At 37.5% G+C, this 17,166-nt stretch overlaps 1 protein-coding gene across 2 annotated transcripts in view; it reads left to right on the top strand.

Annotated features, from left to right (window-relative positions):
• The first annotated feature begins 3,448 nt into the window (after positions 1 to 3,448).
• Positions 3,449 to 17,166, top strand: part of Su(dx) (WW domain containing E3 ubiquitin protein ligase suppressor of deltex) — a 29,564-nt gene continuing 15,846 nt past the window's right edge. The window contains exons 1-3 of one of the 2 annotated variants that reach the window (XM_073970922.1): positions 3,449 to 4,040; positions 10,495 to 10,741; positions 10,806 to 10,948. In XM_073970922.1, the coding sequence (XP_073827023.1) occupies positions 10,567 to 10,741; positions 10,806 to 10,948 (318 nt within the window). In that variant the 5' untranslated portion in view covers positions 3,449 to 4,040; positions 10,495 to 10,566. The remainder of the gene's footprint in view (positions 4,041 to 10,494; positions 10,742 to 10,805; positions 10,949 to 17,166) is intronic. The other variant, XM_073970923.1, reaches the window with a different exon arrangement.

Raw genomic sequence — 17,166 nt, 5'->3', positions numbered from 1 at the left:
ACTCCTTTATTTGTAGTGGCATTTATATATCCAATTTGATTTGTAAGTATTGATTCGTTATCTTTGGCAACATTGATTTCTACGCTGTTCGGCAATAACTTCATCGAAGTGAAATACGATTTATCCTTAACCATGTGGTCACTTGCTCCAGAATCTAATTTAAAAACAATTTCACCAGAATTTCTGGCACTTTCGACCAGTTTTGTTTTTACCATGAATGATACAGCTTTTGTTTTTGCAGAGCAAGCTTCAGAACTGCGACAATCTTTAGCCAGATGACCAAATTTAAGGCACTTGTAACACTTTCCCTTGAACTTCTACTTTTTAACAAATTTCCTAGTTGAAAAAGCCGTCTTATTGTCCACAACTCCATCGCTCCGATCCATTAATTTGGTCTCTTCTGCTATTAGACGTTCTTTGACCAAATTCATATCCAGTTTCCCGCCTTCCATATTTTGCAATGCCGTTACAAGCGGATCGTATTTCTCTGGAAGTGTTAGAAACAGTTGGGCCAAAACATCGGAGTCTTCCATTGTAGCCCCAGCCAATTTTAATTGCCTTACCAAATTCTCAAATGTTAGAACATGAGCCACAATGCTGTCACTATAATTCATTCGCAGCTTGGCTAATTTTTTCCTCAAGAGCAACTGATTCACAACCGATTTCTTGGCAAATGTATTCTGTAAACTGCTCCACATATCCTTTGCGGTTTCCTTTTCTCTAATATAATTTAAGCAGTCAGAATGTACAAAACTTACAATCCTTTCCTTAGCTCTCTTATCCTTTTTCATAAATTCCGCTCTGGCAGACGCTTCAGATGGTGGATCGCCGGTTAGAACGTCCATTAAATTCAACGAGTCCAGATGTACTTTCACCCGGAACTGCCAGTCGTCAAAACCCTCTCCTTTAAATTGAGGAATTCCATGTGTTTCCTTTGTATCGCCCATAACCTCTTGTAATTGAAAACACACACGGATTTATGAAGGAAATATTTTTAGGCAAAGGAAAAATAGGTTTTATTCGAAGTATGGTTTTTTTTCAGAATGACATGTTTTTCAAATACTAAATTATATATACATATCTAATGGCTTGCTTCGATGTGCATATGCTTACTTCGATTATGTACACATCGTTGTTGATTGTAACTTGTATTACAACAAAAAAATGTAGATTGGGAAAAATTGTGTTTACGGATTTTTGCTAAAAGAATGTATACAGATATAGACCTTGGAATTTAAGACTAGAAGATCCAGGATAGGATTGGACGATTGGACGCCCAAATTAGTCTATTGACAGATGCACGATTTGGCGACAGAATTTGTCATTTACATAACCGCGATTAAAAACAAAAAAAAAAAAAAAAACATTGTTCCACAACATCCCATACGGGACAAGGGAGACTTCTCTCATATCAATGAGTGCACCCCGATTCATATTTAGCTCAATGATATGGGACCTACTGTTTATCGCCGAGTCCGAACGGCGTGTCTTAAGACACCACTTGTAGAGAAGTTTTTCAAGGCTGAAATACTCAGGTAATGTCGCCAACATTACTGAGGGGTATTTTGCCACCGTTGAAAAAATGATTGAATCGAACCCCCGACCTTCTGCGTGCAAGGCGGGCGTGCATACCATTGCACCACGGTGGCACCTAATGGCACATAACCGCGATTAGGTGCTAGAATTTCTTGATGGATAGTCTAACTATTGGGAAGCATTAGTTCTCGGCATTAAGAAATTCTTTGTGGTCCACCTAAAATTCTTTAAAAAATCCACGTTTGTGTCCTTTTGAGGTCCACCTAAAATTCTCTAAAAAATCCACGTTTTGTAGCGTCTTGAGGTTCACCTAAAATTCTTTAAAAAAGTCCACGTTTTGTGGCCTCTTAAGGTCCTTAAGGTCTTTTGGTTCACCTAAAATTCTTTAAAAAATCCACGTTTTGTGGTCTCTTTTGGTCCACCTAAAATTCTTTAAAAAAATCCACGTTTTGTGGTCTCTTTTGGTCCACCTAAAATTCTTTAAAAAATCCACGTTTTGTGGTCTCTTTTGGTCCACCTAAAATTCTTTAAAAAAAGCCACATTTTGTGGCCTTTTGGGGTCGACCTAAAATTCTTTAAAAAATCCACGTTTTGTGGTCTCTTTTGGTCCACCTAAAATTCTTTAAAAAAGCCACGTTTTGTGGTCTCTTTTGGTCCACCTAAAATTCTTTAAAAAAAGCCACATTTTGTGGCCTTTTGGGGTCGACCTAAAATTCTTTAAAAAATCCACGTTTTGTGGTCTCTTTTGGTCCACCTAAAATTCTTTAAAAAATCCACGTTTTGTGGTCTCTTTTGGTCCACCTAAAATTCCTTAAAAAAATCCACGTTTTGTGGCCTCTTGAGGTCCACCTAAAATTCTTTAAAAAATCCACGTTTTGTGGCCTCTTGGGGTCCACCTAAGCTTTTTTAAAAAATCCGCGTCTTCTGGCCTCTTGGGTCCACTTAAAATTCATTAAAAAATCCACGTTTTGTGGCCTCTTGAGATCCACCTAAAATTCTTTAAAAAATCCACGTTTTGTGGCCTCTTGAGGTCCACCTAAAATTCTTTAAAAAATCCAAGTTTTGTGGCCTCTTGGGGTCCACCTAAATTTCTTTAAAAAATCCACGTTTACTGGCCTCTTGGGTCCACTTAAAATTCATTAAAAAATCCACGTTTTTTGGCATCTTGGGCCCACATAAAATTCTTTAAAAATCCACGTTTTGTGGTCTCTTGAGGTCCACCTAATTTCTTTAAAAAAAATCCACGTTTTGTGGCCTCTTTAGATCCACCTAAAACTCTCTTTGGTCCACCTAAAATTCTTTAAAAAAGCCACGTTTTGTGGTCTCATAGGGTCCACCTAAAATTCTTTAAAAAATCCATGTTTTGTGGCCTCTTTGAATCCACCTAAAATTCTTTAAAGAAAATCCACGTTTTGTGCCCTCTTTTGATCCGACTAAAATTCTTTAAAAGTCCACGCTAATTGTCTCCTATGGGTCCTGCTAAAACTTTTTGTAAATATTGGTTTATTTATATTTCTCCATTAAAATATCCGCGATCAATGTCTACTTAAAACTTTTATAAAAATCAAAAATTAAAACTCGTTAAAATGCTTCCAAACTATGGAGGTTCCCAAACTCTACAAAGTCCACCATAAAAATTCCCCTTTCATTATTCTAAAAGGCAACATTTGAAGTTTCCATGTGGATGTTGTTTTGAACGACACGTATCTATTGTGCCGAGGCTTTGTGCTCTATTTATACTGATCAGTTGACAATTTAATTTAATTAAAAATAAATCGTGTTTAGGTTGTAATGTAAACTTATTTTATAATAATATTTGCAGGTTTTAAGAATTCAACTTTTCCATCCCTGGTCGCACAGCAGAAAAAGTGATGCCAAATTTATCAAACCAAAAGGGAACAAAGAGAAAAATAGTTGTTGTTGTTGTCATCGTCGTTCATCAGTTGCCTTACGGATCCCTACTCCAAAAGAAGTAAAAAATAATCGGCAACATAACTTTGTAATTATTATTGAAAAATATAGATAAAATTGCATTAGAACAAATTTTGCATAGTTTTAAACAATTTCTACGTAACCATTTGCATTGAAATATTGTGAAATTAAACGGGGAAAATCAAGAAATTCGGTTAAAGAAGTGAAGTTGAAAAATTTTTGTTGAAAAAAGAGAAATAAAAAAAGGAAAAAAAAAATCGTTCGTTGTCGATAGGAATGATTGTTTGTGCGGTGTGTGTGGGGGATGGTCAAAGGAACACCAAGGAAAAAATAGTGTCGCATCAAGAACTGAACCGTGTATTTTTATTGTGGTGTGTGCTGCAGTGTCAGCAACAGAGTATGTGGTGGTAGTTCGACGCAATGAAAATGAATTTATAGACAAATTCCAAGAAACCTTTTTGTTGTCGTCTAGCTTGGTCAAAACAAATACTATTCCAGACTTAATATCGGCATTTTTTTGGCTGTTACTGACGCTGTTGGATCGTTCCAAACGTAAAGCAAGTTATTAAAAGGTAAATTATGTTATACATCACACAATTTTGTGGACTTTGTTTTCTAATAACAATTATTTTGTCTATTCTTTTTTATATTTTCTAAAGAATGAAGAATTAACTTATCTTGCACTATTGTTAAAGTTATGAAAATGCTTTTATCAACAATTTTTTTCTTTGATATTTCTGAACGAACTTCCTATATTTCACATTCCGCTTTATTGGCCTTTTTTATTACGTGTTATCGCATATTTTGCTGTTGGCCATAACATTCCTCTACGCGCAGACAGACGACATTCCTTTGCAGAAAGGCATTTGGTGTTATTTAGTGAAAACCATGAAAACCATTTATTTCCATAGAGTCCCGTCATAGAGAGCAGTTTCCTTTGTATCATCTAATTACTAAAACAAACCAAGGTCAAGTTGTTTGTGTTGTTGTTGACTGATAGTGGTCTCAAAATCTTTGTTGTTAATTTTCATTTTCTTTATTTTGGTTTCTTTCCATTTGTTGGCCAGTTGTTGGCCATTCTTTTTGTGGAGTTTGTTATCACCAGTACTGAGTTTAAGTGTTTCCATCTTCATTAGATGGATTTTTACGTTCATGTTTTCCAAGAATCAAATCAAAACATGTACTTTATTGTGTCTGTCAGCTGTTATCAATATGTTGCATACATGCAAACGGAAACATCCGTGCCCTAAACAGTGCCCCATAGCTTCTGTGTATAGACTGTATGAAAAAGTGATTCATCCATCGCATATCAAAATATAACAAAAAATGTTTTTTTTCTTTTTTTTGTAATTGTACAATAATATTTCTTATATATTGAAAGCTGTATAAACATGCACCTTATTTTGGTTAATCCCCAATGAAGCAAAGGTTCAGCATAAGGCTTTCCAACGAATCGTTGTGTGATTGTACCCTGAAACTTTAGGCTAACGAATCTATGTATACCTATAAACTTTGATGTGACCAAAAATGTGTCTCATTTTCAAAATCCGTTTCAGACAATTTTAATTCGATTAAGCCCTATCAATCGTCTGGGTTGTGCGCACGATAACTTTCGTATGGATCGACCGATGTGGTCCAATTGTTAACCTCAAAATATTGCCCGGTCCAATCCATCGAGGTACACGAAATCAAAATTTCTCGCTTAAATAGTCCGCAAAAAACATTCGAAGGGGGTAAGTGATTTCCTTCATATTTATCACATTTTAATATTTCTACCTGACATCGATCAGATTCAAATATGGACTGTATCGGTCCACTGCTTCGGGTTCCCCCTTTTTTGCAACAGCTAGACCTTGCGGCATCTATTACGACAGTACAATTTCTATCGCATAACATTTTCGGATACCACCCTCAAAAAACTTCAACATTTTCGAAATGAAAATTTCTCGCTTGAATAGTTGGCAATATTTCTATCTGACATAGATCAGATTCAAAAAAGAACTATATCTATACCTTCTATTGCAGCAGTACAATTTCTATCGGATGACATCTTCGGATACCACCCTCAAAAAACTTCAAAATTTTCGCTTAAGTGCAGTTTAAGGACTGTGTAAGGATCCTTGTTAAATTTGTATTACTTACTTAGTTGGCCCATTACAGAACATTTGTTCCATAGACCGAACTAAGAAAAGATCTCCATTCCTCTCTGTTTTTCGCTTGACTTTTTGGAATACCGCGCCTTTTCATTTCTTCATCCACTTGTATGATCCATCGAAGCTTAGGCATGCCTATTCTGCGTGCACCGCCATGTGGCATGTATTCATACGCCTTTTTAGCGGGTTCATCATCGCTCATTCTCATGATATGGCCTAGCCAACGCAGTCGTTGCATCTCGATACGTTTAACTATATGCATGTTTTTGTATAGCTTATATAGCTCGTGGTTCATACGACGTCGATATTCACCGTCAACGCAAATCGGCCCGTAGATCTTTCGAAGAATTTTCCTCTCAAACACACCAAGCACTGCCATGTCTGCTTGCGCAAGTACCCAGGCTTCGGAGCCATACATTAGCACGGGTAGTATCAGCGTTTTGTATAGTGTTATTTTTGTTTGACGAGATGTGGCTTTGTTTTTAAATTGCTTACTTAAACCATAGTAGCATCTGTTGGCCAATACAATTCTTCTTTTTATTTCACAACTGATGTCGTTTGTTGTGTTTATGGAGGTGCCGAGGTAGACGAAGTCTTTTACTACCTCAATATTATAGGAACCAACTTCCACAGTCGGTCCGAGCTCAATGGACGCATTGCGCGTCGACACCATCAACTTGGTCTTCTCACCGTTTACCGCCAGACCCACTTTAGCAGATTCTCCTTCGACCTTTATAAAGGTATCAGTTACTTCTTTTACTGATCGGCCCATGATGTCTATATCATCAGCATAAACAAGTAACATGTGACTATTGGTGTAGATTGTGCCACTTCTTTTGACGTTTGCCTTTCGTATAACCTTTTCTAGCAGGATGTCGAAGAGGTCACACGAAAGGCTGTCTCCTTGTCTGAAACCTCTTTTGGTACCAAACTCTTCGGATAGGTTCTTTCCTATTTTAACTGAGGACCTCGTGTCAGTTAAAGTAATTTTACAAAGCCGGGTGAGCTTTGCGGGGATACCAAATTCAGACATGGCTTGGAATACCTTTGAACGCAGCGGGCTGTCGAAGGGTGCTTTATAATCGACAAAAAGGTGGTAGGTGTCGATCTGCATCTCTTGGGTCTTCTCCAGGATTTGCCGCAGGGTAAATATCTGGTCAATGGTGGACTTGCCAGGTCTAAAGCCGCATTGGTATGGTCCAATTATCTCGTTGACCATAGGCTTTAGTCGTTCGCACAATATCCCTGACACGATCTTGTAGGCAATAGGGAGTAGACTTATGCCCCTATAGTTAGAGCATACAGTCTTATCTCCCTTCTTGTGGACGGGGCACAGGATACTCAGGTTCCAATCGTCGGGTACTCGTTCTTCCTGCCAGATGGTGCTAACTAGCTGATGAATACACCTTATCAGCGTGTCGCCTCCGGTTTTGAACAGCTCGGCTGGTAAGCCATCGGCCACTGCTGCCTTATTATTCTTCAGCCGATTTATTGCTGTCTTTACCTCATCTTGGTTGGGCGGTATACATTCAATACCATCTTCTGGGATTGGGACTGTGGTATCTTCGTCGTCTTCGCTGCTATTGGATACCAACAGATTTGAAAAATGTTCTTTCCATATCCTGAGTACACTATCTGTATCAGTTACCAAATTACCTTGCTGGTCTCTACAGGAGGATGTGCCATCAGTTTGATGCTTGACTCTTTGGTAGAATTTTCGGACTTCATTCTGGCTCCTGTACATCTCGATTTTTTCACATTCCCTCTTTTCCATCTCTCTTTTTTTCCTGCGGAAAAGACGTTTCTCCTCTCTCCTTTTCTCCCTGTATCTCTCTCGTGCGCTACGCGTTGCTACTGATTGTAAAGTAGCCCTATATGCCGCATTTTTCTCTTCGGTGGCAGCACGACACTCCTGATCATACCATGGATTCCTTGGTGGAGGTCTCTGGTATCCAAGTATGGATTTTGCGGCTGTTTGGATGGAGTGGGCAATGCTTTGCCATTGCGCTGATATGTTATCGGGATGAGGAGTGATTTGATTAAGCAATTGGGCTAGTTGAGTGGAATATGCTGTGGCTATCTGTTGTGATTGCAGCTTACCGATGTCTAACTTTCGTGTTGTGTCTGTTCGTACTTTGTTTGCTACGTTTAAGCGGGTGCGTACCTTTGCTGCAACAAAGTAGTGGTCCGAATCAATGTTTGCGCCTCGGAACGATCGCACATCCATCACGCTCGATGAATGTCTTTCATCTATCACAACATGATCAATTTGGTTTCTTGTTTTCTGATCTGGTTAAATCTGGTACTGCTAACTACCATGTTTTTTGCAGCTGCAAAGTCTATCAGCCTCATACCATTGTCAGATGTTTCACTGTGGAGACTGAATTTCCCGACTGTTGGGCCAAAGATATTCTCCTTGCCTAGAATGATTTTAATGTCATGGGCAGGGCAACTGTCATATGTTTCTTCTAAGCGCTCGTAAAATATATCTTTGGTCTGTTCGTCCTTTTCTTCAATGGTAGCATGAGCGCAAATAAAGCTGATGTTTTAGTCTCCGACTAACTACGAATCCACAACCAAACTCATGCCTTACGTCATGGCAGCTATAATACAGTACGTCACCTTTAGGTGTTGTTGTGACGCCTTTCCCAATATATCGTATTTCCTGTATGGCAGTAATATCGGTCTTGTACTTTTCAAGTACGTCTGCCAATGCGAAGACTGCACCTTCTCTATAAAGAGTGCGAAAATTCCAGGTGCAGATTCGCAGATCACGGTCCTTAAAACGTTTGCGGGGTTCGTCAACTTTAGAGGGGTTTGTTTTTCTTTTCTTTCGTTTTTTCATAGTAGGCTGTTTTTTCTAGGGGAGGGTTACTAACCCGACGCCCAAACCCAAGTTTTTAACGTTCTTATGGGTGAACGCTCGGCACATGTTAGCTCACTGCCTTTAACGGGTGTTAAAGGCAGTTCCCCAGGTGACACCACGGGGAGTTCAATGTCCACTTGGGATGAAAGAGGGACCAAGATAAATCCTGGGCTTTGCCATGTTAAAACCGGTCAGGACCGTTGCTTGGTATCTTCCATCCCCTACGTCACCAACGACTGAAACGACTGACCTCTTATAAAGCAATGCGCTGGTCTTTGGTAGGCTGCGGCGCCAATGTGTTAAGCAAATATTAGCAGTACACAGTGGAAGAATGTCAAAACTTGCAATAATGCCGCACTGAGGACTGCACAGGTGCCTCCTCATGATACCAGTGGACCAACTTCATGAGGAGACACAGATGTTGCCCATACATCAACACAAGATGTTTTCGATGGAGTACCTGCTTGGGTGTTATCTTCGTGGGCATTATTGCCACAATCTGGTGGCATGATTCAGAGGGAAAGATCCAACGGTACACGCAATATCCTCTAGATCAATAAGCATATCTGATAGGTTTGTATAGTATTTACAAGGATGCAGTTGCGCAGGTAGTACTAGATACAGTTTGAATGCCAGATTCGGAGACCTCCACTCATTTATCAAATACAGCAAGCAACACAATGGCATGCTTTCGTTGCAGTACTTGCTCGCTTGTTACAATGAGAGTCATCATAATCACGACCTGGACCCCAACACCCAGGCATGCCAGGAGGGATCTTTTATGATATAGAAAAAGATGTCCAACGTTACAAGAGAGAGTCTAGCAGGTTTAAATAGCATTCACACTGATGCCATAATCAAATATCGTGCGTATACAGCCCTTGGAGAACATCCCAAATCATGGCTCAACTACGCTCGGGATGGTGCAGACGTCTAAATTCCTCTAGGCAAGAATCGATCACACAGTGCAAAAGATCTGCCCGGCATGCAGCACAAGCCCGCCCGAAACGCTGCACCTCTTCAAGTGCCCTGCCAAACCTACTCAACTAACACTAGTAGCGTTGTGGCTACAACCCATCGAAGCGGCCACATTCCTAGAACTGGAGATAGACCCACGAACTTATAAACAGACAATAACACCGAGTGATTCTTGTCCACTTAAAATCCAGACGATGCAACAACCTCAGTTCGTATTGGGCCCGAATTGATAGCACAATACCCAACAAAATTGCTGAATTTTTGAATTTTGACACCGAGTAAACAGTACCAGATTAACTGAGCCAAAGCTACAACACCAACAACTGACGGATAGGACTAAAAAGACTCAAAATTATCTTAAACCATTCTTGGGTTCCAAAACAATTATTTCGATGAGGCACATTTTTGGTCCTATCAAAGTGTTTGTCTAAAAGGTTAGCCTATAAAGAGTAATTATTTTGTAAATATATTTTGGGGTCTATCACCACAACAAGATGAATCATAATAAAGTATTTTCTTAATATAAAGAAAAATGTGCCGCATAGGAAAGACATATCCGCCAAACTTACGATCATCTTACTTGTTTCGCTGTTTTCGCACATGATGAGTTTATAACTTTGTACATGGAGCAAATCATTTTAAGACACATTGGACGTCATCGTACATGGTTCTTTAATTCGGCAAACAAAAATACATATATAAAATAATATTGTTTTATGTGAATACAAAAGCAGGCAGATAGGTGAAGTTAAAAAGTCTTTCGAAATCTTATCTTGGTGGTAACTTTCTACTATCGAAGAAGACGAAGACTGCGGCGACTAGTCCCTCGTATGTGTGTGCCTGTGTTTATACAAAATACAGTCTTATTATTTTTTAATAATTCTTATCACAGTTCAGTGTTAAATCTGTATTGTCATGAATAATCTACTTTTCACATTTTAGGTCGTTATTAACAGAATATAGTGTATGATTTTCCATTTAAAAAATAATATTTTTTAATAATAAATTATTTTTTATTTTTCTTTACAGAACAGTTTGGAAATAGTTGTTGTGATTAATAAAGAAAGTAAAAACACGTAAAAAATTTTCTAATTTTTGAGAATGGCCTCCGGTAATGCAATGGCAGCTGCATCCGGCGGACTTGTTGCTGCACAAGCTGCTTCATCTGTTGTGGGTGATTACAACAATTTGGGACCATCATCTTCATCATCGTTAAGTAATGGCTCCGCTGCCGGTACATCTACAAATCAGGGCTATCATCAATTGAGTGTAACAAGTAAGTTTTGAGAATTTTAACATATGTTGCCAATTATAATTTATCGATTTCTCTTATTTTCCAGTTGAAGAGGCCTCACTGCGTAACAGTGGGTTTTTAAAACCAAATCCATATGTGGAACTATTAATCGATAATAAAAGTAAACGTAAAACAGATTTTGTTAAAAACACATATTTACCCAAATGGAATGAAGAGTTTACAGTGCTGGTGAGTTAAATTATAAATTAAATTATATGTTGATGTGTTTAAAAATGTTTTTCCAAATTGTAGAAATTTGCTTTGCCTGTATTAAGTCGCCATGGTAACCAACGCTATCCAAGCTCCTATATTCGTGGATAATTTTATATATTTAAGAGTCCATATCCACGTTTTGTGGCCTCTCGGTCCACCTAAAAAATCTTTAAAAAAATCGACCTTTTGTGGCCTCTTGGGTCGACCTAAAAAATTTACATTTTGTGGGTTCTTGGGTCCACCAAAATAATCTTTAAAAAGTACTCGTTTTGTGGTCCACATAAAATTCTTTAAAAAATCGACGTCCTCTTGAGGTCCACCAAAAATTCTTTAAAAAATCCACTTTTTGTGGTCTCTTGGGGTCCACCTAAAATTCTTTAAAAATCCACGTTTTGTGGCTTCTTGGTGTTTACCTAAAATTTTTTAAAAATCCACGTTTCGTGGCATCTTTTTTAAAAAAATCAACTTTTGTGCCATATTGGGTCCCACCTAAAATTATATAAAATCCACGTATTGTGGCATCTTAGGGTCCACCTAAAATTCTTTAAAAATCCACGGTTTGTAGCCCCTTGGGTCCCACCTAAAATCCTTTAAAAAATCCACATTTTGTGGCCTTTTGGGTCCACCTAAATAATCTTTAAAAATGATGGTTTTGTGACCTCTTGGGGTTCACCTAAAATTCTTTAAAAAAATCCACTTTCTGTGGCCTCTTGTGGTCCAGCTAAAATTCTTTAAAAAATCCTTGTTTTGTGGCCTCTTGGGGTCCAGCTAAAATTCTTTAAAAACCCACGATTTGTAACCGTTTCACAGTGGAAAAAAATACCGATCTAGCGCGCCAAAAGTCAAAAAAGTCACATACGCCAATTTAAAATTTATTATTGCAGTATTAATCTAAGGAGTCCACAGAATGCAACGGCTATTAAAATAATTTATTTTGCATCAGTCTAAGCGGAATACCGGTCCATTTTTGGTTGACATTTTTTGAACTAGTTTTCATAATATAGTTTAGTAGTAAATTTATGATCGTCGCATGCACTCTTCCTACAAAGTAATTTTAAAGCTTTACTGAATTTAACATTTCGTGAAGCAGGTGATTTAAAAAATGTTGAATATAAGATGTTATTTATTGCAACTCGGATTTTACACTTAAAACATGTGACATCCGATTTTTTTTCCAAATTGTGCACTTTGTTAAAGCTATTACTAAGGAGTGTCGAGGGATGGCGCGTAGATTTGTTATTTTATTTTTAGTACACATAGTTCTTAACCAATTTGTAAAATTTTAGCTGCAACAAACTGCAACATTTTATTTTATTACTATTTTTATTAATAGTATTTTTTATGTAAAAATGCTGAAATTAGGGCGGTACCTTTCTATGGGGGCCATATCAATGCGTGTACCTGTGCCGAAAATTCTCAGTCGGAATATTTTATACCACCAACGAAGACTAAATGTCAACTTTCAGCTATTTCGGTTCGATAATGTGGCTAAAACCTCAAAAATTACCGAAATCGGTCGGCCTATGGGGGCTATAAGAAAACGTGGACCTATACCGAAAATGTTTATAGGAGTGTATGCATAACCCCCACGGAGACTAAATACCAAATCCTAGCCGTTTCGGTTGGATAATCTGGTAGAAATCTTTAAAATACCGAAAATCGATAGGTACCATTCTACGGTAAAATACAAATTTACCAAATATATTAATAAATGAATAAAATTGTCAATATATAGTTTTTCATATCGAATTTATGGACAAAAATGCAATAAAACATAGATTTGTACTTTTGGCACGCTAAATCGGTACTTTTTTCCACTGTGCGTTTGGGTCCCACCTAAAATTATGTAAAAATCCTTGTATTCTTGCCGATTTGGGACCACCTAAAATTCTTTAAGCAATCCATGCTTTGTTGCCGATTTGGGCCCACCTAAAATTCTTTAAAAAATCCACGTTTTGTGGCCTCTTGGGTTCACCTAAATAATCTTTAAAAAAAATACTCGTTTTGTGACCTCTTGGGGTTCACCTGAAATTCTTTAAAAAAATCCACGTTCTGTGGCCTCTTGTGGTCCAGCTAAAATTCTTTAAAAAATCCTTGTTTTGTGGCCTCTTGGGTCCACCTAAAATTCTTTAAAAAATCCACGTTTTGTGGCCTCTTGAGGTCCACTTAAAATTCTTTAAAAATCCACGTTTTGTGGGCTCTTGAGGTCCACCTAAAATTCTTTAAAAAATCCACGTTTTGTGGCCACTTGTGGTCCACCTAAAATTCTTTTAAAAATACACGTGTTGTGGCCTATTAGGATCCTCCTAAAATTCTTTAAAAAATCCACGTTTTGTGGCCTCTTAAGGTCCACCTAAAATTCTTTAAAAAATCCACGTTTGTGGCCTATTGAGGTCCACCTAATTCTTTAAAAAAAATCCACGTTTTGTGGTCTCTTGAGGTCCACCTAAAAAATCTTAAAAAAATCCACGTTTTGTGGCCTATTGGTCCACCTAAAATTTTTTTTAAAAAAATCGACCCTTTGTGGCCTCTTGGGTCGACCTAAAAAATATTTTAAAAATACTCGTTTTGTGGCCTCTTGGGTCCACCTAAAATTCTTTGAAAAATCCACGTTTTGAGGTCTTTTAGGGGTCCACCTTAAATTCTTTAAAAAAACACGTTTTGTGGTCTTCTGGGTCCACCTAAATAATCTTTAAAAAATAATCGTTCTGTGACCTCTTGGGGTTCACCTAAAATTCTTTAAAAAAATCCACGTTCTGTGGCCTCTTGTGGTCCAGCTAAAATTCTTTAAAAAATCCTTGTTTTGTGGCCTCTTGGGTCCACCTAAAATTCTTTAAAAAATCCACTTTTGTGGCCTCTTGAGGTCCATCTAAAATTCTTTAAAAAATCCACGTTTTGTGGCCTCTTGAGGTCCACTTAAAATTCTTTAAAAAATCCACGTTTTGTGGGCTCTTGAGGTCCACCTAAAATTCTTTAAAAAATCCACGTTTTGTGGCCACTTGTGGTCCACCTAAAATTCTTTTAAAAATACACGTGTTGTGGCCTATTCGGATCCTCCTAAAATTCTTTAAAAAATCCACGTTTTGTGGCCTCTTAAGGCCCACCTAAAATTCTTTAAAAAATCCACGTTATGTGACCTCTTGAGGTCCACCTAAAATTCTTTAAAAAATCCACGTTTGTGGCCTATTGAGGTCCACCTAAAATTCTTTAAAAAAAAATCCACGTTTTGTGGTCTCTTGAGGTCCACCTAAAATTCTTTAAAAAAATCACATTTTGTGCCATATTGGGGCCCACCTAAAATTATTTAAAAATCCACGTTTTGTGGCCTCTTTGGGCCCACCTAAATAATCTTTAAAAAATACTCATTTAGTGGCCTTTCTTTAAAAAATCCACGTCTTGTGGCCTCTTGGGTCCACCTAAAATTTCTTTAAAAAATCCACGTCTTGTGGCCTCTTGGGTCCACCTAAAATTTCTTTAAAAAATCCACGTCTTGTGGCCTCTTGGGTCCACCTAAAATTTCTTTAAAAAATCCACGTCTTGTGGCCTCTTGGGTCCACCTAAAATTTCTTTAAAAAATCCACGTCTTGTGGCCTCTTGGGTCCACCTAAAATTTCTTTAAAAAATCCACGTTTTGTGGCCTCTTGGGTCCACCTAAAATTTCTTTAAAAAATCCACGTCTTGCGGCCTCTTGGGTCCACCTAAAATTTCTTTAAAAAATTCACGTCTTGTAGCCCCTTGTGTCCACCTAAAATTTCTTTAAAAAATCCACGACTTGTGGCCTCTTGGGTCCACCTAAAATTTCTTTAAAAAATCCACGTCTTGTGGCCTCTTGGGTCCACCTAAAATTCTTTAAAAAAATCCACGTTTTGTGGCCTCTTGGGGTCCACCTAAAATTTCTTTAAAAAATCCACGTCTTGTGGCCTCTTGGGTCCACCTAAAATTTCTTTAAAAAATCCACGTCTTGTGGCCTCTTGGGTCCACCTAAAATTTCTTTAAAAAATCCACGTCTTGTGGCCTCTTGGGTCCACCTAAAATTTCTTTAAAAAATCCACGTCTTGTGACCTCTTGGGTCCACCTAAAATTTCTTTAAAAAATCCACGTTTTGTGGCCTCTTGGGGTCCACCTAAAATTCTTTAAAAAATCCACGTTTTGTGGCCTCTTGGGTCCACCTAAAATTTCTTTAAAAAATCCACGTCTTGTGGCCTTATGGGGTCCACCTAAAATTCTTTAAAAAAATCACATTTTGCGCCATATTGGGGCCCACCTAAAATTATTTAAAAATCCACGTTTTGTGGCCTCTTTGGGCCCACCTAAATAATCTTTAAAAAATACTCATTTAGTGGCCTTCTGGGGTCCACCGAAATGTTTTTAAAAAAAAATCATTTTGTGGCCTCTTGGGTCCACCTAAATAATCTTTAAAAAAAATACTCATTTTGTGACCTCTTGGAGTTGTGCCATATTGGGGCCCACCTAAAATTATTTAAAAATCCACGTTTTGTGGCCTCTTTGGGCCCACCTAAATAATCTTTAAAAAATACTCATTTAGTGGCCTTCTGGGGTCCACCGAAATGTTTTTAAAAAAACTACATTTTGTGGCCTCTTGGGTCCACCTAAATAATCTTTAAAAAAATACTCATTTTGTGACCTCTTGGAGTCCACCTAAAATTCTTTAAAAAATCCACTGTTTGTGGCCTATTGGGGTCCACCTAAATTTCTTTGAAAAATTCACGTTTTGTGGCATCTTGTGGACCACCTAAAATTCTTAAAAATCCAAGTTTTGTGATCTTTTGGGGCCACCTAAATTTCTTTAAAAAATCTAAATTTGGTGGCCAAAAACATTTTTTAATTGTACACTTTTTGTGACCTCCTTCGTTCCCAAAATTTTTTATAAATCTACGTTTTGTGGCCTCCTTGGGTGCACCTACAATTCTTTAAAAAATCCAGGTTTATAGCCTCTTGGGATCCACCTAAATTTCTTTAAAAAATCTCTCCTTGGGTCCCCCTAAAATTCTTTAAAAAATCCACATGTCAATCAAAAATTTTCGAAATTCTTTATGGCGAATAATTCTCTGTAACGGATTGTTTTAAAATGCACAACAGATGAAAGGCTTTCCTTATCCAGAAATGTCAGGAAGATCTTTAAGCGAGAGAAAGAGAGGGAAACCTTTTTCCATGCCATATGCACCATTTTTGTTTTAATAATTTTGACATTTGCAGTCATTCTGTTGCTTGCAAACAAATGAGGTAATTTAATGGTGTCCTCGTCATCGATTTAATAGCCGACCGATTGATAATGATGATGGCTGTTGCTGTTGATATTTACCTTGGCGTCAATTTTTAAATTGTTGTGATTTCTTATTTGTTTATTTCATTTTAACCGTACGTGCTACGGTTATATTGTCCTCAGCCATCATCAGCTACTACCAACCATAATTATGTTTGTGTGGTTGTCTATATTTTCAGTTAAGCTTTATTTTCCAACAATTTCGTTTTGTTTCTTTGTTAAAGACACATCAATTAGAGCGTGTGTAAGTCAAATTGCAATTCTCTGTCATGGTGTGATTTGTTAAACGGTGGCGCTGCTACTGTTTGTTTAATGGGTTTGACTTTTATGTGATTTTGTTGCTTTGTTTGCAATGTGCGTAAATTTTGTGGGTTGTTTGTATGTTTGTTAATATTATTATTAAGACAAAATATTTTGTAAAAGAAGATTACACACACAGTGCAACAAATAGTGACAAACAACTATATTTATGGTGGGCAAAATAGGCTATGCTGTCGGTGTTCATATTTTGTGTTACCTAGTGTAGTTACTGCACTATGATGAGTTAATTTGAATAGTAAATTTGTAGAAATGTTTGCATATTTTTCTTATCTATATTTAGTTATGTTTGCTTTATACAAAAGCCAACTAACATTTTCACTTTTATGCTCAAAACTAATTAAGGTCATTTCCGTAGTATGTATTTCTTTTGTTTGCGTATTTAGAAGGGTTTGCCACAAAATATTTGGAAAGGAATGTATAACTTATGAGATGAACCCTTTGGTCCAACTAAAATTTATAAAAACTCCACGTTTTGTAGCCGCTTTGTGTGTAACAAAAATTCTTAAAAAAACATGTTTTGTGGCATCTTTGGGTCCAACTAAAAGTCTATTAAAATTCCACGTACTGTGGCCTCATTGTGTTCAAAAAA

The sequence above is a fragment of the Musca autumnalis genome, unplaced genomic scaffold, assembly GCF_047663935.1.
Source record: "Musca autumnalis isolate F117 unplaced genomic scaffold, ASM4766393v1 scaffold_2, whole genome shotgun sequence".
NCBI classification, from domain to species: domain Eukaryota; kingdom Metazoa; phylum Arthropoda; class Insecta; order Diptera; family Muscidae; genus Musca; species Musca autumnalis.
The sequence above is the reverse complement of the archived record's forward strand: the minus strand, read 5'-3'. Positions and strand labels throughout refer to the sequence as shown.